Here is a 27776-nt window from a genome sequence, read left to right on the forward strand (position 1 = left end):
TTTATTGGCATGGTAACATGATGTGTGGTAGCTACTAATGTGGTACCGGATGTGGCCCACAGGCCTTAACCCTTTGACACCTAAACCTCAAAAGGTCCATCTGGACCTCGAGGACCATTTTCGAGGACCATTTTTCCAGAATAACTTCCAATATCTGTGTTAAATTTGACATTTTTTCAGTCTCTGAATGTTTCTTTGTCTCTCAATGTGGATCAAACAAATGGAAACCATGTACAGGTGTTCCTCCCACTCTCTCCTCTCTGGTGACAAATATGCTGATTCTCTGGCTTCCTGAAACAGCACGAGTGAAATTACTCACCACATGTGTATTTTTACGTACAACTTCTCAGCTTTCAGATATCGTTGGAATTTTGCCTTTAGCACAAACTGTTGCGTAACTACGGCAGTGCAAAGTGCGCTTGCGCAAATGTATCATCAGCGATACACTTGGTGTTAAAGGGTTAAGTATGAGCTAAACTCCAAAAACACAGGGACTTCAGAGGTAGTAGTGTTGTTTCCATTAAGTCTTGAGTCCAAAATACATAAATTGTTAAGATTATCAGTTGCAATAAAACATTTATATCGCCTATAAAAAAATTTCATCAATTATTATTGTGAATTAAATAAATCCCAGTAACATCCAGCAACATTCAAACAACCTGTGTTATTGTTTTGTGCTTTTCAAGCTTTTTATGTCTTTTTATGTGAGAGTAAACAAATACTGTATGTGTGTTAACGTAATTGGCTCATAAAACCAGACTGTAACTGATAATTATAATTACTTGTTGTCCAAACAGGAAGACGTGGTCAGGTTTCCTTGGATCCACCGTGTCCTGTTGTGCATCATATAAAAACAACTGTGGCAGAATTATATCAATATTGCAGTCACAATAAAAACTTGGATAATTATCTTATCAGCCAATAATTGTGATTGTAATTATTGTTTTTTCTTACGCTCTCTGTCCTGTGACTGACACAATGTGTTGTCCATCTACAACCGGGAGGTGAAATAAAGGAAACCTGGAGTCAGCTCTTGACTGTTTGCTCGTCTTTATACTCTGGTTCAGGAAATTACTAATGAGAGATAAGTTATTGTTTTACTATTTGTTCTGCTAATGTACATACCCACGACTTCCTGACAAGCGGTGTTGATATTGTTGTTCTGGTCAAATAATGTGAAACTGAATGTAGATTAAGAATGAAACTGTAATATTGCGAAAATTATAGTTGTGGGGCATTCAAGGGCAATACGAAAACAATATATTTCTGTCTTTTACTTCAAGCAAACTTGGCAAACATAAAGAGAATGCTTATTTGAAGTGGAGGTTTTTGTCTAATTCATTATTTTAGGAGCCTTGGATGTGGGACAGAGTATGTTTCTGTGTGGCCGTCAGGTTTTTTGTATCCTGCAAGACAGAGATGAGGGAGTAAATGCTCATTTCACCTCCCTTCCCGCTTGTCAGGCAGCACAGCAGTGACACTAATTCCTATGAAGTTCAGTGACACACAGGCCTGAAAAGGAAGAAGAAACACTGTTATTATTAACTTCACAAACACAAAGAACAACTTTGTGGCTTATCAGTGGCCATGTGTAGTCTAAATACAGTCTGTGATAAGAGTGATTAAACACGTCAGCCTGCAAAGCAAAGCACTGACAATGAATCATTTTAGTGTCAAACTGTGGTACGTGTACCACCAGTGATACGCGAGATTCCTCTAGTGGTACTCTGGAGGAAAATCAGAAATACTGTTCTACTGTATATACCAGGGTATGTGATTATAATATTACAGTCATCTTATCTCTCGCTCCATCTCAGACAACTGATTCATAGTGAAAAGTTGACTAAAACGAATCAAAACTCTGATTTCAGCTTCTTGATTGTGCATACTTTATGGTTTCTTTGCTCCTTTATTATAGTAAACTGAATATTGGAAAAGAATAAGTGACCTATGAATAAATGGAGAGATGTTTCCAATGTTTTGTTTAATATTGCATGTCTTACATGTGTGTAAACATCCCTTAACAGTTACACTTCTCAAGCTATGAAGCTGTGTAGAGCCATGTCTCAACTGTCAAATGTGTCTGTTTTGTTGTCCAGTAAGTTGTGTGATGGTGTGTAATGTGAGTAATGTCTCACCGTTAGTGATCAGAGGCTTTCAGGGCCTTTAAGGATCTCTGAATACCGAGTAAACAAAGCAAGAATTCATGTTTTGCAGGGGTTTGAGTTTTCTGTCTGTGTGCTTGTATTTGTTACCATTCTTAGGACCTTAAACACTGACCTTGTCAGGACCAGTAGTCCTCATGGAGACCAAAACCTGGACCTAATGAGGTGGAACCTCATTACGGAGGAGCCAGTGAAGTTTAGGGCCAAGATCTGAATCTGTGTGCGTGTGTGTGTGCGACAAGATTGCATTTTAACTGTGAGCAGTGAGTTGAACAAAGAGCTGCAATTGTGTCATTAAAATGAGATTAAACACACTGTTATATATTTAATGGACCAGATAATGACCAGCACTGATTCCAAGGCTTTCTACATAATCAGCATTTAAAAAATATATAGATATAATAGACATTTATTTACTTTGATTTGACTTTGAGTTATGTCAGTTACTTGTTATTTGTGCAATTACAGGACAAGCGGTTCCGTTTTAGAATGGTTTAATTTTATGTTTATACTTTAACCTTTCTGCTTCTTATTTCAGCGTTTGCAGTCTAATGTGACTGGTGTCCTTTAACCTCTCATCTCCATGTAGTGGTTAACATATGCAACTGCAAGGGACAAAGGAAGCTTTGTGTATTGGGGTGTAGATAAGAAAATGTGATACTAAATGTTTAATCTTGAGCAAAGGCGTCAAATAGGTGGCCGGCGGGCCATATACGGCCCTCCAATCGCTTACATGTGGCCCTCGAAAAACATGGCCGAACCACAGCTGCAGGTTAGGTGACAGAATATAATACTAAATATGTTTTAGAATAGTAATAATAGGACACCCGGTTATTTACCTATTTTTTTCATTTATTTCTGTTTATTTAGTATTATAAATATGTTGACATTGTGAGGTAGACGCCATTCCATATCAAAACAAACACTTTTACTTTGAAATTCTGTGAACTATCATCATGAATATCCTGACTGTGATATCCCCAGGTCATTTGAGTTTGACACCTCTGATCTAGAGGATGTGGTTCACATGTGGGAGGTGTGGACGTGTGGGTGAGTGTTTCCCATCTGCTAAATTAACATAATATAGTCTATTAATATCCTATGGGGCTCATCTTTCAATGGAAGAAAAATGACGTGACTAAGATGAATAATAAGCTTTATTTTTCCTTTGCGTGTGTGTTTGTATTTGTCAGCTCTTTAGGACCTTTTCTGCAGAGGTGGAAAGTAATGAATTACATACTCGCATTAATGTCATTAATGATGTTGTTTTGGAAGTTCTGTACTTTGCTGTGTTTTAAATCAAGTCAGTTACTGAGTAAATAAAAATGCCTGAATTTAAAAGAAAATAAAGATAAATGATGAGGACATGATGTGTTTACATATTTTATTTTGTTAGCACTTTAATTTGCAAAGGTTTGCCTTTAATTAAAAACAATGAATGTGAGACTTGTGTTCCCTTGTCCTTATTGCACGACACAAGAAAGAACCCCAACCTCGTTACAAAAGTAACTAAGTAACTTTTACTCTGAGTACATTTTAAACAAGCTGCTTTTTTTTTACTTCAGTGCTCTTTCCACCTCTGCTTCTCAAGTGACCTCGCCAGGACCTGTCGTCCTCATGGAGACCAGAAACTGGTCCTAATGAGGCAGAATTTCATTTCTGAGGAAGATCTGAATTGAATTTAGGTTCAGGTTAAGCTTTAACAAGGTCATATGTTGACCGTAACGATCATGTTTTGCATCTAATCTAAATACGTTCTCGGTGGGGAGACTTTGTTACCTCGTTCCTCCCTCGGCGTCACAGCAGCTTCCACAATACGGATGACATCATGATCCATGATCCATAAAAAATAGCATTTATTCATTTTGTGTCATCAGTGTTTTTGCTTCCATTGCACATGCACACAGGTCAATAAATGACCTTGCCCCAGGTTGTTTCTCCATCAATATTTATCTCTATAATCTATAACTAAACCTTTATATGTATTTTTGGGGCGACAAAACCTTGCTGACCACACAAAATGGATTATGTTAATAATGTTTTTGTTATCACTTATCAGGCTGATGTGTGTATTATCATTTCCAGTGAATCCTGTGGTCATGGGAGTCAACGCCCATATTTATCAACTGCCGCGTCATGGACGTGGCAAAATGTCAGAATCCACATCGTTGCGTCACAAGGCCAATTAAATGATTTCACTTGCATTGTGTCACTTGTGCTGTGCACTTCCTGAAGCAGATCACAGCCGTATATACGCAACACGTCTGTTAATTAATGATAAGATGTTTCATAGAGGGCAGAGTATATTTTTTCCTGCAGTGCAGCTTTTCCAGCCACAGGTGTTTGACAGCCGGGTTTAGGAGGACGCACAATGAGTAAGCCATTAGCTCTGCTTCTCCTTGAATTAATCAGTTTGCTTTGCTCTTTTCCTCACCACGATAAGCCTCCGGGAGAACTGTGTGGACTTATTTGAAGTGCAGAGATATATATATAACGTGTAACCTGTCGCCTGCGTTGGTGCGTTGTTGTACAAGACTTTGCCTAAAACAGTTCTTCTCTTTTTTCCCAGCTGAACGCAACAGTGTCCACCTCAAAAAAGTAGCCCACGGCAACGGAAATGGCGTGGACAACCAGGCTTTTGAAATTGAGGTATGTGTCATCTTTCTTATTTTTTCTTTTTTTTTTGAAGAGAATATTATACAGAATAGTGATTTTCTACAAAATAAATCAATAAATAAAATGCCTTTATTTTCTTAGGAGGACAATATTACTGACACTAACAGCTTCACAGAGAAAACAAAAAAGACAAAAAAGGGATTGGGATCATACATAAGGTCTGTCAGTTCATGTACAAGTACCTGTGTTTACAGTATACAGTATTATTACTGGGTAATATTGATCATTTTGACACCTTTTCGCACTTGTATTGTGATGTTTTGTGTGTGTACCTGTGATGTTACTCTGAGGTTTATTTCCTCCTTCTTTGACATTTTATTTCATGCACAAATATTACACTCTTTTAAGAAGAGCAGGATATTTGAAGTACAACAAAACTGGACCTCACTTCTGATTTGCTCATCTGTGCTTCAGCAAAGTCTCAATGCCGATCAATGCCACAGAGGACTACATCAAGTCTCACTCACGAACCTTCAAATATATCCTGCTGGGAATTCTCGGAGCAGGTAATGTTCAGACAAATCTGACCACTGAGGTTAAAGGAACAGTGTGTACATTTATTTTTATTTTATTTTTGTTTGTTTTAAACAAACATTTATTGGTGAAGTTGCATGTGGAATATTCCTCACTTCAAGCTTCTCTTCCAAGTGTGTTGGAGAAGTTCTGTAGCCTTTAGTTTTAGCATTAATCCTCTTTTTTTCCATTACCACAGCATTAATATGTGAAGTCAGTGTTGTTATGCAATGAAGTACAAATACTTTGTGATTGTACTTAAGTGCAAAATCCGAGGATTTGCAACTTTAACTCCTACTTAACTTCATTATACAGAAGAAGAGTTGGTAAATAACTCTTTTCTAGTCTTGACGACCACTCACACACACACACATTCACTCACTCACTCACACATTCACTCACTCACTCACTCACTCTTTCATAACAACACTCACACTCACACTCCCAGCTATACTAGTTTACATGGGCATGTAAACTAGTATAGCTGGGAATCAAACCCACAACCTTCCAGTCGAAAGACAACTCGCTGTACCACTGATCCACCCTGACTCAAACTCCTCACTTTTTTTTAATACATTTGCTTCTAAAACTCTGGTACATTTTATATCAGAAAATGACTTTTGATACTTAAGTGCAGTAAAGACTTTTACTTAAGTAATATTAAAAGGAACATTGTACATGACTAGTTTGTCCATTGCGGGCTCCTGTAAAAACATGGCTGTACAAATTGGCGGCCTCCGTCCGATCCATTACAGAAAAACCTGATTTGTTCTGATTTGAAACAGTTTACTTCATTTTAATAGGTATACTTATACTATACATATGTGTATGCGTACACGGACTTAGAGTAAGGGTTTCTGCTTTTGTTCTATAAAGGGTGGCAACCTCAACTGTCATAAAAAAAAGCAGAAGGAAATAGTTGCAATTTCATCTATGAGTAAATCAACATGGGTTTACAGTATTAATCGGGTTGTTGGAGAAAGCTGTCATTACCCAACATGGGTTCATTCCAGGGCGATGAAAAACAGTGATTCATACAGTCAGGAGGTGATTGTACACTTTATTTTGTCTTCACTTTCTGCACTGGATCTTTAAAGTCTGTTTGCTCTGCAGGTTATGTGGCGTACTTCATCGCCGCCTGTGTGTTGGACTTCCAGAGGGCAATCGCTCTCATCGTCCTCACCTCTTTGGCTGTCGTTATTCAATCATATGAGCTTTTGAAGAAGCACAAGGGGGAGCGCATCGTCGAGTTTTTCCGGCCTGCGGGCAGATGCTTTAAGTCAAACCTGAGATGGATAAAATGGTGAGTGGATAATCTCGGCTTCTTCTCACAGTGGAACCAGTTGTGTGTTGAGTGTCGGGTGTGTTATTGTGCTGTTATTGTTTTATTGTGCAGGCTCTTCATCTTGGCTGTCATCGCCCTGCTCGTGGTCTGGCTCGTCTTAGACACAAGCAAACGTCCCGAGCAGCTCATATCGTTCGCAGGTGTGTGCGTGTTCATCCTGCTCGTGTTCACCTTCTCGGCGCACAGGACAGCGGTGAGGGTTTTTTTTTTTTTACACTCGAGTGACTCATCATGAGCTGCTGCTTGGAAACGTGTGCAGGGGGCGTTCCCTCTGAGTTATCATAGACTTTGGATATCAGTTGACCTTGTGTCTGTATCATCTTAGGGTTTAGCAGAAGTGCTACCTTGCAAAAACAACACCAGACTGTATCGAGGCTCCATGATTCACCACTTATTAATATTTTTAGGTATCATGGAGGCCTGTGTTCTGGGGTCTCGGGCTGGAGTTCGTCATGGGCCTTTTTATTATCAGGACACAACCTGGATTCCTGGCTTTCGAATGGCTCGGAAATCAAGTGAAGGTATATATGCACATTAATAATCGACATACTATAATCACAAGCATATGCATATGTAAGACAATAAAAAGTAGACAGTGACATGTGTTACCTTGTCCCATCCTGTGTGCTCTCTTCACACACAGCGCTCCTTATCTACCAAACGACAATGTTCTTTATCTCCACATACATTCTCATGCTTATCTTTAGAGCTATTTTAATGGGCTGTTTACCCCTTTTCCCGGTCATACAAAGGCTCAATAATGTGCAGAGTCAGCCATGTGCTCAGCCACTATCTTTACTAAGTTTAGTAAACTATAAATGAACATCACGACGATCATAATTATTGAACCGGCTGCTTGAGTAAATGATTTATTACTATTTGATTGCGAATACAACTTGTGTTTCCTCTTCGTGCTCTAATTACAGATATTCCTTGAATACACCAAAGTGGGGTCTTCGTTTGTTTTTGGAGATCTGATCACAAACATTTTTGCATTTCAAGTAAGAAGATGAGATAGTTATATTATAGTTACCTCACTATTTCATCACCAAGTTATGAGGGAACCAGAAATGATTTGTCATTTCATCCTCAGGCGTTGCCCATCGTGGTGTTCTTCAGCAGCATCATGTCCATCCTTTACTTTTTGGGGATAATGCAGTGGCTCATATTGAAGGTAAAGTGTCAGGTCAAACACAGCGGCGCACACGTTGCTGTACATGTGGGTCTCGTGTGTGTTGATTACTCGTGCAGTGATATGCTGTGACCGAAAGTCATGTGTTTTTGTCCACGCAGATCTCATGGGTAATGCAGATAACATTGGGAACCTCTCCCACAGAGACCTTGAGTGTGGCAGGCAATATATTTGTTGGACAGGTATGCTGAGCAACTCTTCTCTGACTCAACGTTTTTGTTTGTGTGATTACATTAGCAGTTATAAATGTCAATAACTGGAGTGATTTATTTTCTTTAGACAGAAGCGCCACTGCTGATCCGTCCCTATCTGAAGGACATGACCAAATCTGAGATCCACGCTGTTATGGTCGGTGGATTTGCCACAATCGCAGGATCTGTCATGGGGACGTTCATGCTGTTTGGAGTGAGATAAGCACATATATATACATACGTTCATACATACGTACACACACCTACATACATACTAAAATCATTTAAAATAAAATAACTTAATTAAACTATTTCCTCCGGGATAATAAAAGTATTCTGATTCTGGATATACCTACTGTGTAGAGCTGAAACAATGAATCGATGAATCGATTATTAATCGATTACTAAATTAATCGACAACTATTTTGATAATGGATTAATCGGCTTGAGGCCTTTTTTCATGATTAAAACAAGATTTCCGATTGTTTAAACTTCTTAAATGTAAATATTTTCTTAATTTCTTTGCTCTGGATAACAAAGAAATCATTAAAAGTGAATCATTTTGGTTTGTGGACAAAACAAGACATTTGAGAACATCGTCATTTCCTGGTTTGACGAACGCAATCAACATTTTTTAAGATTATCTGACATTTTATGGACCAATCGATGAATCGATGAATCGAGAAAATAATCGACAGATGAATCGATTATGAAAATAATCGTTAGTTTACAAAGTACCTACCTACCTGCCTGCCTAGCTACCTACATACAAACATACATACATACATTATTTAGGAGTTAGTAGTAAGGCAATATTCTTGTCTATATTACATCCTTTTCCATTTCCCATTAGCATTTGTCTTTTTCACTACTGACTACTTTCTGTAATCCTTACTCGACCAGAATTTCTGTGTTATCTTGGACATGAGAAACCATTTTAGATGACCCAGTATGGAACCTTGGGGCACACCCCCAATGAAAACAAAATAGTTGTTTGGTAAACTGCATCAGCCCCTTCAACTGCAGCAAGTAAAGTCTGATCATCTGAAATGTATTTTTTAAAAATAATGAATGTTACTGGCATTAGGAGCATTTTTGCTTAGAACAGCCTGTACCAGTATCAGGTTTGGTACAGCCCGTGTCAAAGCTCAGGTCTTTGGGAAGACGCCAGTCTGTGGGGAGAGGTTAAAATTGTTCAGCTTAGCTGATAAGACCTTCAAGATAAATCAAACACACACGTTTGTGCAAAACATGTACAGCAGACATCAAATACTCCCTGAATTTAAAGACATGACTGTATTTTTCAGATTGACCCAGCCTCCTTGATATCAGCCTCCGTCATGGCCGCCCCTTGTGCCTTGGCCATCTCCAAGCTCTCTTTTCCAGAGACAGAGAAGAGTGCGTTCAAGACAGATCAGAGTATTAAGATCGCCGTTGGGTGTGTACACGTGACCCTGTTATTTCTTTTCAGTCTTTTTTTTTTTTTTTTTACCTGCTTTTCGGAGTTGAACGTCTTTTTCTTATAATCCGTAGAGATGAGCGGAACATCCTGGAAGCTGCTAGCAGTGGTGCGTCCGCTTCTATAAGTCTTGTTGCTAACATTGCGGCAAACCTGATCGCCTTCCTCGCCATCCTGGCATTTATCAACGCGGCTCTGAGTTGGTTTGGGGGCATGGTGGGATACCCTGAAATCACATTCCAGGTATGTCCTGGCCATTAAACGGATCCTTGAAATATCTGTGTTGACTGTAAAATTGTAAAACACTAACTTTTGTCCTGTTTTCCCAGTTAATGTGCTCGTATGTGTTCATGCCTCTGGCCTTCATGATGGGGGTCCCTTACGAGGAGAGTTTCACTGTAGCTGAACTCATCGGCATCAAGCTCTTCATAAATGAGTTTGTGGCTTATGAGAAATTAGCCGAGCTGAAGCAAAACAGACTCAACGGGCTTGATGAAGTTATTGGAGGGGAAAGGCAATATATATCCGTGAGTATATGTTTGTGGTCACAAGTAAGGCACAAAGTATGTTAAGGTAAGGGCTTTTTGCTATTGATTGTTCTCTTTCTTGTCGCAGGTCCGATCGGAAATAATCACCACTTACGCTCTTTGTGGGTTCGCCAACTTTAGCTCACTGGGAATTACGATTGGCGGCCTATGTGGGTATTTTTATCATCCCATGTCAATGTTGTTTGGAGTTACTATGGTTACAGTGTCAGTCTTGATTTTGACTCACTGTGTTTTTATTTTTACAAAAGCCTCCATATGTCCACCAAGAAGAAGTGACATCTCCTCTCTAGTGTTCCGAGCTATGATCACCGGGACAGTTGTGTCTCTTGTCAATGCCTGCATTGCAGGTGAGTTTTATTTTTTTTACATTATTTGAAGTATTTTTCATCTGAGGAGCGTCCTGCAGTAAAATTTGACTTTTGTTTCCCAGGGATCCTCTTTGTTCCTGCAACAACGGACTGTGTGGGGCTGTTCCAAGCGTCCGTGTTCAATGCCACAAATGTGAATAGTCGAAACTGCTGCCAAGATCTCTTTCAAAGGTACGAACTGACACTTTCTACACAAAAATTATTCATTTGGGAGATTTTAAAAACTCAATGCAACATTTATTCCCTTAAAACAACAGTTTCAAGATAATTTTGATGGGTTACTGACTTCACACTAACTAGCATTTAAAAATAATTAGAATACTGTCGAATAATCTGTTGAGTAGTGTACTTACATAAACCAAACTGTTTGTTTTCAACACTATTTAAATCCGTAGAAATCCATATTTCTACTTAAGGCAGAGGTCTCAAACTGCACACCACTTAATATAATTTTAAAATGAGTTGTTTTTGCTCTATAATTATATATACTGTAGTTCCATATTTAAATAACACTTTTAGTTTGAAATTCTGAGAAATATTTTGATACTCGCTTTTAAAACATTCTATAATTCTAAGCTCATATCGCCCACCTCCACTTAACACTTGACCGCCCCCTACTGACCAGACTAGATGCTCAGTGAGTCATTTGAGTTTGAGACCCCTGATTTAAGGTAATAATCTGTTTCATTGGGTTCATTCAATCGGTCACCTTGTCTTAACTTGTCTCTGCTATATCTTCCAGGAAAAACCTGCTAGGAAACAGTAGAGTGAGGAAAGAAATATTCAGTTCTACTAGTTAGCCACTTAGCATTTGCAGCATGTATTGCTGCCGAAGTTATTAAAAATTCTAAAGAAATTAATCTATCTTTTGTTATTGCTTTGATTGGTTTTCCTGTGTGTTTAAATGTTGCAAGATTACATGCAAAATCAATTTAAAGTCAGTGTCTAGTTTGGTCAGTAGTGTGGCGGTCAAGTGAAATATTCTACAATATGGACTTAACTTTATCATGCAAAATGACTATTAATAAAAAAAAAAACATACAGAAATAAGTAATTACAACTTGATATTAAGTGAACTTGAGCAAAAAACGTGTGTGACACGATGTCATTTAAAGATTGGAACAGAAATGATGAGAGATGAGAATAAACCCCTCTTCTCTCTTCTGTAAAAATCTGCTTTCATCATGGTTTCAGCCCTTCCAGCAAAACTTACATAGTGTTGCTTTAACTTGACTGCGCGTGACAACCACTCACGTCCAAACTGTATTGTTTTGCAGCACTGTGAACAACGGGACCATCTCATTTGACGGCTTTTGGAGCACAGTAACAAATGCCACCTTGTACTTCTCTCAGTGCTGTCAGTGTTGTAATGTTTCTAACTTAGAACTTTGTACCTAGAGAAGAACTACGTACGACATACCTGTATGTGTATTTTTCTATTACAGATCGGTGACGCCTGTTTACGCACGTGTTTGTGTCACAGCTAATGTAAAAATGTAAAGACTACACGCAAATCTTAACTGTATTATATTTGAAAATTAATTTAGACTTTTTAGGCTTTTATTTAAAGCAGAGGATTAAAGGGCCGTTCACCTCAGAGTACCTTAGTTGGATGAATGTAAATATTTCAAATTCATCACTTGAAAATTATGGAATGATACTTTTTTGCGTGTAAAATGTTATATATGTATAATAAAAAAGTGAATCCTGCTTTGCCACAAATGTTTTTCACATTTATTTATTTAAAAAAAAAGAAAAAACATTAGCTGACATGGTGCGCCAAACCAACGGCAGCACACATGTATTCATTCACTCACTCACATACTCACACATTTGTTAGTTTTCTTCAAGCCACTCAGTCCTCTGACTTTCTGTACACATTAACACAATACGACAGTATGTTCACACCGTCACATCACCGTGTTTTCCCCATCGCCACCTGCTCTGGGCTTTTCTCCACTAATAAGGCTTCATGCAAATTAGCTGGTTTGAAAGCTTCAGGAATTGATTGCAGAAATCTTACAAATCAAAGACTGGGGACGTCTCTTCCTGTTGTCAGGAACTGGTATCTGTTGGAATTTAACCATGCGCATCCCTGTTGTGAGATAACTTTCTCTCCTATCTTTGATATGATCACGTGACCATGCTGGCATTGCCAGCAATAAGAAAAGTCTGGTAATTGTTAACCAACTGCACCTGAAGAAAGAACTTAAAGCACATAAAGGTTCAGTGTGTACAATTTAGCAACATTTATTGGTAAGGTTTTATATTGAAACTGAATAACCTCACCTTACCCTTCCCTTCCAAGAGTGTTGAAGAGCCTATGTAGCATCCAGTTAGCATTAAAACTCACAAGATGTTTAGATTGTTCATGATGGGCTTCTGTAAAAACATGGTGGTCCAATGTGGTGACCTCCATAGAGGTGGAAAACTAATTGAAAATAATTCATGCAATCAGGTGATTGTACACTTAACTTAACTTAAATGTTACACACTGGACCTTTAAGTGAGTTTTCTGTTTTCCTCATAGTGCTTTTATCACACAGTCCATAGTACAATTCAAACAGAAGAAACAAACATAAGCATGCTGTAGTTAAGGAGTTCACTTGGTAAGCCCCTTCTCCAGCATTGTCACCCACTGCCATGCACATTATAAATGTTTCCTCTGCTCCAACACACCTGAATCAAATGGTCGCTTTAGCCTGATAACGACCCATTAATTTGAATCAGGTGTGTTGGAGCAGGGAAACATCTAAAACACGGACAGGGTCAGTGGGTTACCGAGGATCAGGATTGAGAAACTTCTGTTATAAAGTCCTGGATACAGATGACCTCTACGACAAACGTTCTAAAAATGAATGCCAAATACAAAGTGCACACAAACATCTTTGACCTAAAAAAAATGGTGGTGTTGTTCCTGCAGCATGAGCTCAACTTTGCTGGGCTAAACGCTAATGATAAATAACATCTCCTCCTCTCACATAAACATTCTACCCTGCACATTATGTACATCGTAGACGTGACACGAAGCATCTCATACCTGAATCAACCCTCTGGTTGCAGCTGTTTTTCCTTATTTATAGTCTTTATGATGAAAACACTTAAAAAAAAAACACCGACTGCACATCATTTCAAGCTAGCAACATTTGGAAGGAGATGTGTTTGTCCGTTCATAGACATGATAAGACAAAAACTTTAGAGCTTTAAAGGTCAAAAACCTTGAGCTCATCACTTCAGACACTCATAAACCTTTTTAACTAGAGGTTAACATGGGAAAAGGGTCGTTTCATGGGTCGCAATGTTGACTTTCACAGTAATGACTCAACACTTTTACTCCTCACGTCCGTGCTGGCTTTGGTAAGTGGAAGGACACAGGTAATACTTAACCACGAGAAGCAATTACGCAACCTTCTTCCTAACTAACTTGTTTGCAGAGCATCAACAGTTTCTGAAGGCTGTAGTTTGGCATCTGGTTTATTGTCCTCAGTCTCCAGGACCTTTCGGGCCACTTTTGGGCTAGAATTTGCCTTTCTGGACAACTGAGGGCTTTTATCTTTGCGATGCGTCTGCGGGCTGCTGGAGCCGATCTTGCGGTTGAGGAGGGGGCTCCTCGAGCCCTTTATCTTGCTCGGCTGCGAGTCCATAGACTTCAGAGGGCGCAGGCCAAGAAGTCCACAGTAGTAGTTGCACTGATGCTGAGTCTGGAACTGTTCGAATACTTCCGGAGAACCAGTCTCTGTTAATCCTTGGTATCTGCAATACAGACGACAACTTTATTCTAGCTTGTGTTGCCAAAGACACCAATAAAATGAGCATGTTTTGCTAATCACGTGTAATAAAAATTACAAACCCTTTTGACTTGGTCACAACTCCAATATTAGTAAGCTTGTTTTCAACACCTGCAATTCAAAATCATAGAGATGATTCAAGTTTTATTGACGTTTTCATTCCCACAAACAGATTACTGGTCACTTCTGTTTCCAACTTGTGTGGCTCACCTTCCAGACGAGTGACAAATAAATTGCCATGTGTCCACTGATGGATCCAGTGCTGGAAGGTGCTGCATTTCTGCTCCACTTCAGAAACAGTCTGTGTAATCAATGTGCCTTTAGGGTCCATCATACAATACTGAAGGAAGACACCTTCAAGAGCTGCCTCCACTGTGGCGTACGGCACTGAGTTTGCAGGTCGGTACATCAGGTACCGAGGGATCACTCTGAAGGAACACAAACAAAACACTGTGGAGTGGACTGATCACATCAACAGAATTTGCAGTATCATTCACCTGCTACTTACTCAAGTGAAAAGCCAAAGTTCTCATTGACTCTCGCTTCTGCCGCAAAGATTTTGCAGTATTCCCGAATCGTGTTTTGAACTTTGCATTCCTGGCAACACAAAGAGCTCATTCAATTCAAAAATGTGGCCTGCAAATACACCCACACATGAGTCACTTCGTCAGGTACGACTATTCAACTTCTCCTTAACGCAAATATCTAACCAGCTGATTACGAGGCTGCAAGTCGACCTGGTCAAGACGACTTGCTGACGTTAAAACTAAGCATTATAATGATGAGGAAAAGTGATTTAAGTGATCTGGAACACCATCTCTAGTGTTTACAGGTCAGAATAGAAAGAAATATCCAGTGGGATCCAGAAGAAAATGTCTTGTTGATAATAGAAACCTAACATAAATCATCTGTCATTTTATTAAGTACACATATGACCATATAAAGTTTATAATCAGTGGGAATGAGGGGAAATGATCAAATTCTCTGTGTAATAGATATGAAACAAGATGGAGCACATGACAATGAAAATATTAAACTCTGTATTCTAATGCAAGGTGATGACATAAAGATATGAAGTATTTCCTTTATCAGAGCAAATTGACAAAAGTCTTGTAGGAAATTCACTCACTTGCTTGGTGATTTCTTGGCTTCTCTCTACAAGGCTGCTCTCTGGTTTAGTTCCATAAGCAATTGGGTTTTGAACTTTGATGATGCAGCTGCTTCCAGAGTCAAAGACAGGATCGAGGCCATAAATAACCTTGACTCTGCTGGCCTTGTGAGCACAGCCCTTCCCGACGTGCACCGTCTCGATCATGATGCGGCCAAAGTACTTCTCGCCCCAGGTCCCACTGTCGACCAGGCCTTTGGGGAACAGCATTGGCGTCATCTCGATCTCTTCCCCCACTAAAGAAAAAGTAAAAGAATGTGAAATGCATTGAAACGGAGAGCAGTGATTTATAAAACATGGGAAAAAAACTCTGTATGGTATATCCCCTACCTTCCAAATCCTCTCTTAGTAGTATTTCAGAGAGAACTGTGAAGCAGAAAACACAGTAACGACACATAAATGCATATTTGACATTGTCAGAACCAGATTGCAAGTTCAATTCTCTCCATCTTACTGTCTTCGCTGAGCAGGAAGTCAGTGGTGTCTGTGCCGTATTCGTTATTGATAGTGCAGCCATAAACTCCGCAGTCTTTGCTGGATGCCAGCACGATAGCCAGTGCTATTTGGCTTTCGTCACCTCCACTTGGGAAACAAACAAGGGGGACAAACACGCATTAAATGTGTACGGGAGACCAGGGACAGTTGTAACACTTTTTGCAATTTTCAGCAATACATCAAAAACCATTTACACTGGAATAACCAATTTGTTTTATTATAAACTTCAATCTGTCAACTGTTGAAATAATGTATTCATGTGGTTTTATGAACTATGTACATGTTGCAAAATTGATTTTAATACAGTCTCTCCACTGTTACAGCATGTGTTACATGTTACACTGTTGTAACACATGTCAGGGACGGTTGTAACATGTAAAATATACATGATGAATCAATCATATAGTCAAAATGTATAAATATTATTTATCAGTCATGTTATTGTGACTCTTAATTTAATGTTTTTAAGTAATGTTTACCTTTTTCTCATATACATGACAAAAAAGAAGTGAAGCCGTCAAATTATAATGCAAGAAAATGATTATAATAAATTTTATTTGATGGCACCTTTCATGGCACTCAACAAGTAAAAAACAATCAATAAACAATAATTATTAATAATTATTATTAGTTTTTAAAACAGGGTTACAACCATGTTTTCTATTTCAAGCTTACAAAACAGTGATTCTAATAATACTTGTTTGAATTCCTAGACATTTGAGCGTCCAAAAAAGTACATCAGACAAGAAAGTAATTTTTTTACCTAAAAAACAAGCTTCTGTAGATAACACCATCAGGAAGTTTCAAATGTGGCTCTTAACAGGAATGGAGAAACACTCACTGAGCATGCGCACAGTGAGTGTCATCACTCTAAGTTGTTTCTGATTGGAGGAATTCAAGGTGTTACAAGTGTCCCCTGTTACAACTGTCCCTGGTCTCCCCTACCTAGCTTTGTCAGTTCACGTAAAGCCCACACGGTGTCACTGAGAGACAAAGCCCCGCAAGGGGAGTAGTGTGCTGACACAGCAACCAGTCGCCCATATATAGACTTTTAATGCGTCCTGGAGATGAGAAAAATATTGTGTCAGGTTACAGTTCCTGTGTCTGGCCAGAGATTCACCTCTCTGTGTCACAGCTGTGGTGCTCACAGTCACATGAGCTGGACGTCTCTGCAGTGAGAACACGAGAAAAGACCGAAGGCCACGAGGACATACACTCAAATTAATCCTGCTCATCCATGGGTGGCATTATTGTTTCCTATTTGGAACCCAAACTGCTCAGTTTTACTGGTTATGTTGGCTGCAAGTCCTCGACTGAGTTAGTAATGTAAACACTGTGGTGCTTTACCTTCTCTTAATCTCAAGTATTTCCTCTTCGTCTCTGTACCACTTGATGGTGGAGTCACTGAGGACATTGAAGAACTGGCACCACAGCTTCAGGTGTCCAGAGGCGTCTGGGAACGGCTCTCCCCTGATTTTACGGATGACCTGCGGAGCTGGCGGTGCGAGAGACAGAGACAGGGTTGGAGTGTGGACACTCGAAAGGGCCCCATGTTAAATATACACTGTACTGAAGTGAGAGGGGACACATTCTAATGTTACCGTTTCCTCAAGAGCCGATCAGATGTTTACTTTAAATGAATATGCAAAGAATTTTAAGAAACTTCATCTACCGTGTTACCAGGAGATTATGATTCTGTCTTTTATTAGTTTTTATATTATGTCATCAAATGATTAAATCATCAGTCTTTTCATAATAATAATTGTATAATGTGTGATATTCTGATTGGTATACACATTAAGTAGTCTGAATAACACACTACCATTATCTGGTGGCCTTAACATGAATAAAGTCATTCTTAGAATTAGCTAAATTCAGATTAAGAAGTGGAATATATATAAATGCCAGTGTTAATGTGTTGATCAGATTATGGGATTCTCTTGGGAGTTTTCACAGCAGTGGGTGTACAGATGTGAGTCATAGTCAGACTAAGTAAAATGTAAATGTGACTGCAAACGGAACATCCTATTAAAGGTCCGGTGTGTAGGCAAGCGTGACACCTCACGGTGAGACTGCAGACTGTAACAAACCTATGACTCCTAAGCGTGTGAGGAAACTACGGTGGCCTTGCGTAGTAACGTTCTGCTTCAAAACGTAAAACACCTGCTCGGGCTTGGTTTGGCTCCTGTAGCAACAAAATGTCAGACTCTGTAAAACAATTACCTCTCAGAGGGTCTGGCTTCTTTTCAGCTGGCTTCTCTTCTCTCTTGCCGACGGCTTCTTCTTTGGGAGTGTCATCCACCACTTTTGGCACCTCTAAGGTGGCCTTCCTGCGGTTCATCAGTGGGGAGCGCCTCTCCATAGGTGGGGTGTTCTGTCCTTTGGGGGCTTGCAGCAGTGATGCTCTCCGGGACTGGCTGGGTGACATGTAGGGTGACTCCTTCTTGCCTCCAGCGTCCAGGACGCCGCTCACTACTCCATCTCCATCCTCTTTAGGTTTCGGGATGAAGATTTTGCGGCGAGCTCCGGAGGCCAACTCCTCGGGCGTGGCGGAGCGTATGAGTGTCAGACTGTCTCTGCGTTTCAGCCGAGGACTGTTTTCACAGGAGAGGGACGTGGGCGTTGAACCTCCGCTTAGGTCCTCATCTATCTTGTCAGAGACACTCGTCGCTGTCTCGATGTCTGTGTCTGGAGCAGTTTTAGACATAAACCTGCGAAGACTGGCTGGACTCAGTGATGGATGTGCTGGGGGTTTAGAGCTGAGCCTGTCAACAGGACACCTGTTTCTTTGGAGGTCCTCAATAGACACAAACATCTCTGTTTTGGCCTCTTTAAGAGATTTTGTCTTCATGATTTCAGGAACAATACTGTCTTCTGTTGTCTTACTAAAGGACAGCACATTATCAGTAGCCTTTGGTATTAGAGTTTCGCAGACCAAAGAGGGAGTGATCTCTTTTCTGCTCCTTTCGGCCACTTCTTCAATGTCCTGCTGTCTACTTTTTTCAGTCTTCGTGGTCACATTATTATCAGCGTCATGCTTTGTTCCTGTTTGCGTGGCAGCCGAAGTTTCAGTTTCTGTCCAATGACTTTGAGTGGGCAGCTTCAGTCCAGGATCACTTTCATGGCAAGTGACAGAAATGGGAGGCACCACAAACAAAGGCACCGTCTGGGTTTCTAAAGGCTGCAGTGCATGTGGAACATTGGCATTGACCACTTCGTCATTATCATCTGTGCATGAAACATTTATAACAGGAACTGAAGTATGGTTCGTCTGAGGTAGCCGTTTGCCACTCTTCATTGCCACCTCATTGGTTAATTGTGCAACTTCCTCGTCTTTCTCTGTGGGTGAGAGGTTGCCGTCCTGCTGCTTATCTCGCTCTGTGGGCGGCAAGCCTGGGGAATCAGTCATGTTCTTGTCTTTAATCACCTTCTCTGACATATGTGTTACATCATGGTCTTGCAAAATAGCCAGCTCTGATTCCATATTGTCTGATTCTTTGAACTCAGGCTGCATGATTTCAATCTTTGGGATTACAAAGTGTTCATTGTGCTTTACATTCACTGGCACTGCCAGAACAATATCCGGGCTATCTTCAATAACAGATATGTGAACTTGTGGAATATTCTCGGAGGGTCGTCTCTCGCCACCATCCCCATGTGCAGTTTCGCTCTGTTCTTCCAAAACATTCTTCTCCTCACTTTGTGGAACTGGAAGTGTTTTTGAATCATCCAACATTTCCACTCCACTCTCTACTTCCTCTCTCTTTTCTCTCTCCATTTCAAACTTTAAATGCTCATTTCTTGCCTCACTCTTTTCACCGGCTAATACTATGTGCTCTTGTGCTTTGACACTGTCGCACGTGATGACTTCTAAACTCCTCTCTAAAGCCAAATTCAGGTCATTTCTCGCATCTTCACTCACAAAACCTGAGCTTGAACTCTGCTCAGGACTGAGGTTGTGGCCTTGTGCCCTTTCTCCACTTTCATGCTGCGTTTTTAGGTCAACCGACTCTAAACTTTCTGCAGTAGGCGGAAATCCTACATGTATTTCCTGAATCAGTGAAGTACACTCGGCTTCCTCTTTTGCACCGCTGCTCTCTGCAGCGTGTTCAGCGACGGCCAACGGCGTTGAGAGCACCTGATCTAGTGCTTTATATTCGCAGGGCTCGATTCTCTCTTCCAGGGAAGATGTTGCTAATTCTGTAATCTCAGATCTGTTTACACATAGGAGAGGCTGCTCACTTGATTTCACTTCAGCTTTCTCTTCCTCACGCAGCTCAGTGGAGGAGCAGCCTTTCTCTGGGGCAGGTTTACCTTCTTCATCTGTTTTATTCAGCTGCTCCTCTTGTGGTGTTTCAGTCTGTGCCTGTCCGAGGTGTTGACTGTCTGACACTGAGATAAGACTCTGGGGGGGAATCCAGCTTTCTTCCAGGATAGTGATTGTGGGCGTAGTTGGACGTTCTTCTCCACTAAGATCTTTGATTTGTGATAAGACAGATAAATCTTCCATGGGTGAAGACTCATCTCGTCGGGGTAACCCTAACCCCTGTGGTGAAACTACCAGGGCATCTGGCTCTTGTTGTTTAACAGCATCCTCTTTGGTAACTGACGTCACCTGAGAATCTTTGTCCTTTATCTGAAAATTTAAATATATAAACAAACATTAGTACTGCAAATCTTACAGTTACCGCCATAGCGTCTATGTGTTTTTCACAAACAATGGCTGGTATTGCCTCGCCATGCAAAACTTAATTAAAAGATATAATATGCAACATTTCTATATCAAAATATCCCAAAACGATGAGACTAATGTTATCTATTTTGTTGATTAGTGTAATTACATGAGCTAAACTGTGGGGGGCTGACATAGGTACACCCTGGACAGGTCGCCAGTCCATCACATAGTCCATCGCCAGGCCAACATACAGACACAAATAACCATTCACTCACACAGTCAATTTATAGTGTCCAGTTAACCTGCATGTTTTTGGACTGTGGGAAGATGCTGGCGTACCCGGAGAGAACCCACACATGGGAGAACATGCACCGGGTGAACCGGCCTCAAATAGACAAAAAGTTCAGAGGCCCCATGGCAGAAATTACATATGGTACATTTAATGGGGTACAAAATTTCACTCAATGCCACGTTGAGGATTTAAAAATGACACTTTGCGAGCTTGTTATAGCAGAGTTACTGCCGTGACCTTTGTGACACCGCCAAGCTGAACCATGTTTTTCCTGCCATAAATCAACTGAAGCGTGGGCTGCAACACATTCCCACACGTGACACTCGATAGCAGCGATAAAATCCCCTATAGAAAAGAAGTAAACAGGTTCAACAATGATGTAATCTTTATCTACAATATGACAATTATGTGATGTGTAAACACTGTGGATAAATTAAATGTGTTCTTGTGTTTTATGACCTGTCAGCTGATTTTCAGGACACTAAGATATTTACTGTCACGTGCAACAAGACAGCTGTAAGTGTTTACACATTTAAGGGTCAAATTAAATGTTTGGATTTTTCTCTAACACTCCTTCAATACTAACTTTTATGTCCAAAACAAACTACCACTGAATTTGCTTGTGTATTCAGAGTCTTATTATACGTTGAAACAGTGGGGAATTCCCAGGTTCTACACGTGTGGTAGAACCTGGGACAGACTTAGCTGTAGTCTTTAAGTGAATCTGTTGCACATGCTTAATCTTAAACCACTACGTAAAACATATCACGGCTTTGATCTGAAATAACTAAGTTCTAAATTACTATTCCTCCAAAAAAGGAAAAAGAAATTTGATTTGCAAAGGATTAAAGAGGCAACAGTATTTTCTGTGGGTGTGTTTTTTTTTGTTTTTTTTAAACTAAAATATTGAAGAACATCTCATTACAACTTGTGATGAGCATTAATGAAAATAAAGAAGTTGTGGCTTTTCAGGGGAAGGGAACTGGTGTCACATTTATTCTAAAAACCGAAGCTGCATTCATCTCTACATGTCCCCTAGTAAATAATAGATCTCGTGTCCAACTCATGAGAAAACATTGTCAAGATAAAAGCTTTGACTTCCTCAAATTAGTCACTCATTAAGTCTCACATTAGATTGGCAAAGTCGTAGTTCCACATCGAGGACACACGACTGCATCGCATCTGAATAATGCTCTTAAGTCGCTTCCCTTATTTTTTCACATGCCATTGTCCAGCACACGGCTAAACATATCAGTCACGAAGGGGAGCAAATAAATAAAGACATTGAACAAATAGAGCAATTTGGACCTGGTTTGTTTTAAATATTACTTATTCTAAATAATAAATAAACTGTAGAATAATATATGTTGTATTTCTTCAGTTGCCTTTTTCCTTCTAAGATTAAGAAAACAATATAAATTTACTTAAAAAAAATGGTACATTGCCAAGTATTTCTGTCACCTTTTTTATTACATGGGTGTAAAGTGCGCAGTGCATGAGTGCCATAGCGTGATAATCCAAATCGCCCACATGTGACAGACATGAAACAACTTCGACAAGCTGGACACTGCGGAGGCAGAAGTGCTGCCTTCCTCCCTCTTCTCCACAGGAGGAAGAGGTTTATTTTAAGATATAGCGGACAGGCAGAGGAATGTGTCCAATGTGACTGGGTCCTCCTTTCATGCCGAGACCTGCTGCAGAACTCGCTCTACTACCGCTCATCTAAAAACATCACGCAGCCGTCTGTCATGCAAAGCCCTGCTTGCAACAAGATCTATCACGGACATTCAGGTTTCATCATGATCTCTGAAGCGTCTCACTTAGCGCAGCCAACCACTGAGATGTGCCTATCACACCACCACCACCACCACCTACACAATATATAATTTTAGAACAAGTTGCTCCATTACTTATGGTTATATATGTTTCCTACACTCTCATGTTTGGCCTGTCTCTCTCGAGTGATGTTGATGCTGTAAAAACCACAGTCTCACACATGCAGGCTGACTCACTTGCAGAACCTGTTCAATATATTTTTTACGTTTGAAGCCTGATTTGACAGATTCTGTGATTAACAGACAGATATCACTTGCATTATCTATCTATCTGAACCACGTCAAAGTTGGCTATCCACACACAACCCACGCAACAATGGTTGCATGGGTTTTGTCCAGGTTCTCCGGTTTCCTCCCACAGTCCAGAGACATGCAGATTTGGGGATTAGGTAAATTGGACACTCTAAATCGGCCGTAGGTGTGAGAGTGAGAGTGAATGGTTATTTGGCTCTTTGTGGCCCTGTGATGGACTTGCGACCTATCCAGGGTGTACCTGATCTTTCGCCCTATGTCAACTGCGATTGGCACCAGCCCCTGTGACCAGCATGTGGAGGGTTAAAGTGGCAGAAGATGGATGGATGTTGCCATTTACAGGAAAATGAAGATAAAACACAACACATCTCAGTGGACACCAGTATAACTGACTGTCCAATAGTTGCCTGACTGCAGATGATGTCTGTAAACTCTCATAGCACTGGTCGAGGTTTCACATTGATAGTTTTGGAAATGGAAGACTACATCCAGTTTATGTTGATATACTGAGTTGATCTGTTTGGTGGTGGGTGCCAAATCCTTATCTCTCACACTTCAAGCCTTGGCCCTGAAGTAGCATATTTCCCAAATCAGATGCAGTCTAAATATAACTGTCAGCCCTAAGACCATTGTACATACCTCAGTGAGAACCTGAAGCTTAGACAATGACAAGTCTTCTCCTGGACTGCTGCTCCCTGCCCCCACACACACGTCCATGGCCTGCACAGGATCATCAGCCTCCTTGACCTTCTGCCCTGTGGACTCCTCTGCATGCTCAGGTGGCTTTTTATGAGCTGCTGGCAAGTCTGTGAGTGGAAAACCGTCCTCATGCTTATGATTGTGTGTTTCCAAGGACACTGGCTGTTGCGTTAGCTCCTCACTGTCTAAAGGCACCTTGGGCTCATCTGTTTCCATGGGCACAATGTCCTCAGAGAGAGACCTGTGCACATCTGTGGTATATTGTGATTGCAACTGGAATGAAGGTGGCATTTCCGGTTGAAGAGGCTGAACTGAGTCGTGGTCAAACTCTCGGCCCTTGTTGTCCTTGTGATCATGAAAGTCCTTCTTACTTTTACCAAAGAAGAAGTCTTTAACTGTGTGGAGCACCGACGTGAGGGAAGACTGGATGTTGTGGTGCTCGTGATCCTTGTAAGCCTTGCTGTGGTGTTTGCCTTCTGAACCACGTTTACTGTGAGCTGTCGTATGCAACACCTCCACTGGCTTTTCTCGTTCATTCTCACTTTCTTTTGCAAAATCCTCTTCTCGGCTTTTCTTTCTCTTATGTTCCTCCACTAGAGTTTTTACTTGTTCTTCTGTCTCTGTCTCTTTAGTGTTATTTAAATGTTTCTCCAGTGGCGGCAAGTTCTGTTTCTCCTCAGTAGCCTGAGTTTGGAGAGTCTCTGCAAGAAAATGTGCCAAACCCATTCCTCCATCGTAACCATTTTCACCTCCAATCCCCATCATATTGGTTATGCTACTGCCCTTGCTACTGCTTCCGTTAACTCCATCATCTACTCCATTTGAGATCTTTATTTTCTTTGTAGCCAAAGAGTCCATAGACACAGGTGTCTCCTTCTCCAGGCCACTGTCTATGGATGTGACAGAGGCCACTTCCATGGTAACTCCATTAGGCTCTGCAGCAGCTCCCAGTTGTTCCCTAACATCAGGCTTCTTGACCACCTGCGTATCCTGTGGTGGCGGTATGTGGCGCTTTCTCGGTGGACGTTCGGGACTAGTCTGCGGTTTATCTTTCTGGATGTTCTCCTTATCCTTCGTCTTGGTTTGGCCCTCCAACTCTTTCTTCTTCTTCTCTGCTTTCTGTTTCAGTTTTGAAAAGAATCGCTGGTGTATCTGGAATTCGTTCATGGTGCCAACCTCCAGAACTCCTGAGCAGGAGACGATGCCTTTACTGTTGCTGGCCGAGACCTGATAGATGGCTGCGTCGTCCAATGTGCAGCTGAAAACAGAAACACACTTGTGTTATAGGTGTGTAACAATTACGAGGGTTTATAAGCAGAAATTCAATATACTACCCAACATTGTGGTTTTGTAGGTGAATAATGACTTTTAAATAAAATATTGTTTGGACTGACAATCTGTCCAGGATGTTTGTTTTTATAGTAGTATAAGCCTTTACTATGTACTTTAGGCAATGGGCTTCATAAAAGCCACCATTATGTGCCTCTATGTTTGTAGACATTGCATTGTGAAATAGTGACAATGAAGAGCAGCTGTGTCCACATAAACACAGTGGGAAAGTGTAAAAGAGTGTACATCCTTTCTGGTCTTTGAAGGCCACCATAATTCTCTGTTGCACTTGGGAACGGGCCAGGAGAGCAGTCTCACCAGTAGATGTCACTAATTCTTACACATTGGACCTTAAAAACAAGCAGCATTCTTGCAAATCTGATTATCTTACATACTTGTAAATATGGAGGGTGTGAGTTTTTCCATTTCTGTGAATTTCATATTTTGGAAGTCCACAGTACCGGTCCATCTCAGTATCATCTTTATACCATTTCAGTTCCGGAGCTGGGTAACCTGTGGACATGGATAGACTATAATGAATCTCATGGAAATATGACCTTCTTCATGCTACAATGTTGACTAATAGTTAAGACACATATATCCATGTTGGTAAGCAAGCAGTCGGATGGATTATACAGTAAACAAAATAGAGTAGAGGCTTGGCATGGATGTGTTGCATCATGTCTGGGCTGTGTCACACAGGAGCAGCTGCAATTGGATGTGTCTGCCCATTCAATCTGCCTTGAAAAAACAGCTTGAGTGTTACATTGTCTATTGTGCAGCACGAGATGAATCGTTTGGTTCCGTCAGACCTCACACCAGAAAAAGACTTAAAAAACCCAATTACTCCAACAAATATCCAGCAAATGCAGGAGAAATAAGCCAAACCAGGCCTACCTGACACCACACAGGTGAACTTCACATTACAGGTCTCCGACACTGCTTTTGATTTGAGCGTGGTCTCGAAGGACGGCTGTACATCCTCGGTCAGCTGAGCCATGACGCTGCACAGCGTGCTCCTGGAAGAAAGCACTGAATTAATACGAGGGTCAACTTCTTTCAACCACGGGACACTTTTACACTTTCGTAACATTTAGTGACATCTCCGACTCTGTGCAGCACATTCTCAGGAAGGGATGTTAATGGAAGATTCTGGTAGTGAATAAAGTTTGGAGGGGGGATGTGGGGGAGAAAAAGGTGACACAGAGACATGTGAAATGTCAGGCAAAACAGGGTCGTCAATCCAACAACAAAACCGAAGTTTATCCATAAAATCGAATGCAACATTGGACAATTACATTATAGTTAAGACGTGTAGTGTTTTTTTGTCTCATTCTTGGGGGAAAAACTGTTTTTGCAGTTAAAATGTTAGTTGGGAGGAATGTTTTTAAAAGTGATTACCTCGTTGGCCTGTAGTGAGAATACCTTGAATAGCTATTCAGAGAGGAGGCAAATGATTAATTAAGATCTGCATATATGTATTAATATTCCCCACAGTGTAAATACACTGAATCTGCATCTGTATCCGGATCACCGCCGATGATCACCATAACCTACATCCTCACATACTTTCATTCAAATCAGTCCCACAGTTCTTGAGTAATCCTTCCCAGGAACAGATAAACATGTCCAAACCATAACTTTCTTGGTAAAGAAATAAAAGCAACATCTTATTTTCTTGTTGTTTATAGATTAGAAAAGGAAAAATTATGTGATAAACATGTAATAAATGTGTTTTTCAACCACCATTTTTGATGCACTAAACATTGTAAAAAGTCAATGGTGTCAATCCCCTCATCATCATAGCCTTTATCTGTCTTACCAGGAAGCTTTTTCTGCACCACCATATAATCTCAGAATGATATTTTCAAAAAACAAAGATATATGGCACAAACACATGGATTATATATGTGAGGCTGTCTACCTGTTTTCAGGCCTAACATTTGAGAGGTAACTGTTGCTTCTCTCCGTGCGGCCATTAGAAGAGCTGCCTTCAGAATAAGAGCGAATCATGGGCCTTCTGGAAGTCATTGTCCGCTAAAGCTGGATTCCCCAAGACACAAATAAGATCCAAGAAGACTGTGTCAGCCAGAGTATGGAACAACTGTCCCGTGGTCTGTCCACAGCTCGACAAAAAAACTCAAGGCTCAAACTTAGTGGTGTTATCCATGTAAAAATCCCTGGAGAGGAAAGAAGAAGAAGAAAGGTTTCAGAACGATAACCGAAGCAGTCGGAAGTTAACAGAAGACATTTTCACCCTTGGACTTTTGTTTTCAACAAGACTAAAGCACAGTCCAGACTCAAAGCTTGTCCTTTCTGATCAAGCAAAGCACTTGCCTTGGAGCAGGTTATAAATAGATCAGCTATCATGTTGTGGAAGGGCTGTCAGTGGTCAAACTCAAACCCCAAAACATTCCATTGGCTCGTATGTGTTAAGATTATAATTCAATGTTTCTTTGTCACCTTGTAACATGGGTAAAAAAAAAAAAAAATCAATCAACTTACCATTCAGATGTTGCCAATTTGCTTTGGACGTAGACTCTGTGAAGAAAATCTCTGTAACTGCCTATCATAGACATGCATGTGTTGCCAACAGGCTCCTATTTATAGAGGGCCCACAAATAGGCGCTAGAGCACATCATTTTCCGGAACTAGACCATAGACTTAGTAAAGACGTCTGGAAAGATAAATGTAATTTTTTTAAAAAACCACAAAAAATCCGCCATAACATATGAATTCTTCAGATTGTCATGAAAAATCGCTGCTATGTTTTCATACTTCTCAAA

General features: G+C 40.5%; 2 protein-coding genes across 4 annotated transcripts; one reads left to right on the forward strand and one right to left on the reverse strand.

The window, feature by feature from the left end:
- The first annotated feature begins 4428 nt into the window (after nucleotides 1–4428).
- Nucleotides 4429–12167, forward strand: slc28a1 (solute carrier family 28 member 1). The gene is made up of 18 exons (XM_058645217.1): nucleotides 4429–4540; nucleotides 4735–4814; nucleotides 4923–4999; nucleotides 5256–5347; nucleotides 6468–6657; nucleotides 6751–6892; nucleotides 7107–7220; nucleotides 7626–7700; nucleotides 7793–7873; nucleotides 7993–8073; nucleotides 8171–8296; nucleotides 9390–9520; nucleotides 9616–9784; nucleotides 9871–10068; nucleotides 10157–10238; nucleotides 10338–10436; nucleotides 10520–10628; nucleotides 11735–12167. Exons 1-18 carry the CDS (start codon nucleotides 4537–4539, stop codon nucleotides 11853–11855), a joined length of 1971 nt encoding a protein of 656 aa, XP_058501200.1. The 5' UTR covers nucleotides 4429–4536; the 3' UTR covers nucleotides 11856–12167.
- A 12-nt stretch (nucleotides 12168–12179) lies between these two features.
- Nucleotides 12180–27755, reverse strand: alpk3a (alpha-kinase 3a). Of its 3 annotated transcripts, XM_058645214.1 has the most exons (15): nucleotides 27496–27755; nucleotides 26915–27170; nucleotides 26392–26424; nucleotides 25888–26009; nucleotides 25386–25503; nucleotides 23602–24919; nucleotides 18132–20544; nucleotides 17256–17403; nucleotides 15868–15995; nucleotides 15744–15779; nucleotides 15375–15649; nucleotides 14754–14842; nucleotides 14456–14673; nucleotides 14308–14356; nucleotides 12180–14210 (listed from the first exon to the last, which is right to left on the reverse strand). In XM_058645214.1, the coding sequence occupies exons 2-15, from the start codon at nucleotides 27019–27021 to the stop codon at nucleotides 13877–13879; spliced, it is 5388 nt and encodes a 1795-aa protein (XP_058501197.1). In that variant the 5' UTR covers nucleotides 27022–27170; nucleotides 27496–27755; the 3' UTR covers nucleotides 12180–13876. The 3 variants fall into 3 exon arrangements, with proteins under 3 accessions (XP_058501197.1, XP_058501199.1, XP_058501198.1); XM_058645216.1 differs by lacking the exon at nucleotides 26392–26424 and having other exon boundaries at nucleotides 27496–27753; XM_058645215.1 differs by lacking the exon at nucleotides 27496–27755 and having other exon boundaries at nucleotides 26915–27301.
- Between the last annotated feature and the right edge of the window lie 21 nt (nucleotides 27756–27776).

This window comes from Solea solea, chromosome 12 (assembly GCF_958295425.1).
Source record: "Solea solea chromosome 12, fSolSol10.1, whole genome shotgun sequence".
NCBI lineage: Eukaryota > Metazoa > Chordata > Actinopteri > Pleuronectiformes > Soleidae > Solea > Solea solea.

Excerpts from the sequence above, each read along its gene's own strand:
- slc28a1 (XM_058645217.1), top strand. Across the intron at positions 8,074-8,170 it reads GCAATATATTTGTTGGACAG|ACAGAAGCGCCACTGCTGAT; the intron begins GTATGCTGAGCA and ends TATTTTCTTTAG. Across the intron at positions 9,521-9,615 it reads AGTATTAAGATCGCCGTTGG|AGATGAGCGGAACATCCTGG; the intron begins GTGTGTACACGT and ends TATAATCCGTAG.
- alpk3a (XM_058645214.1), bottom strand. The coding sequence starts at position 27,021 with ATGACTTCCAGAAGGCCCATGATTCGCTCTTATTCTGAAGGCAGCTCT. Across the intron at positions 15,996-17,255 it reads ATACTTGAGATTAAGAGAAG|TGGAGGTGACGAAAGCCAAA; the intron begins GTAAAGCACCAC and ends TTGTTTCCCAAG. Across the intron at positions 14,843-15,374 it reads GCCAAGAAATCACCAAGCAA|GAATGCAAAGTTCAAAACAC; the intron begins GTGAGTGAATTT and ends TTGTGTTGCCAG.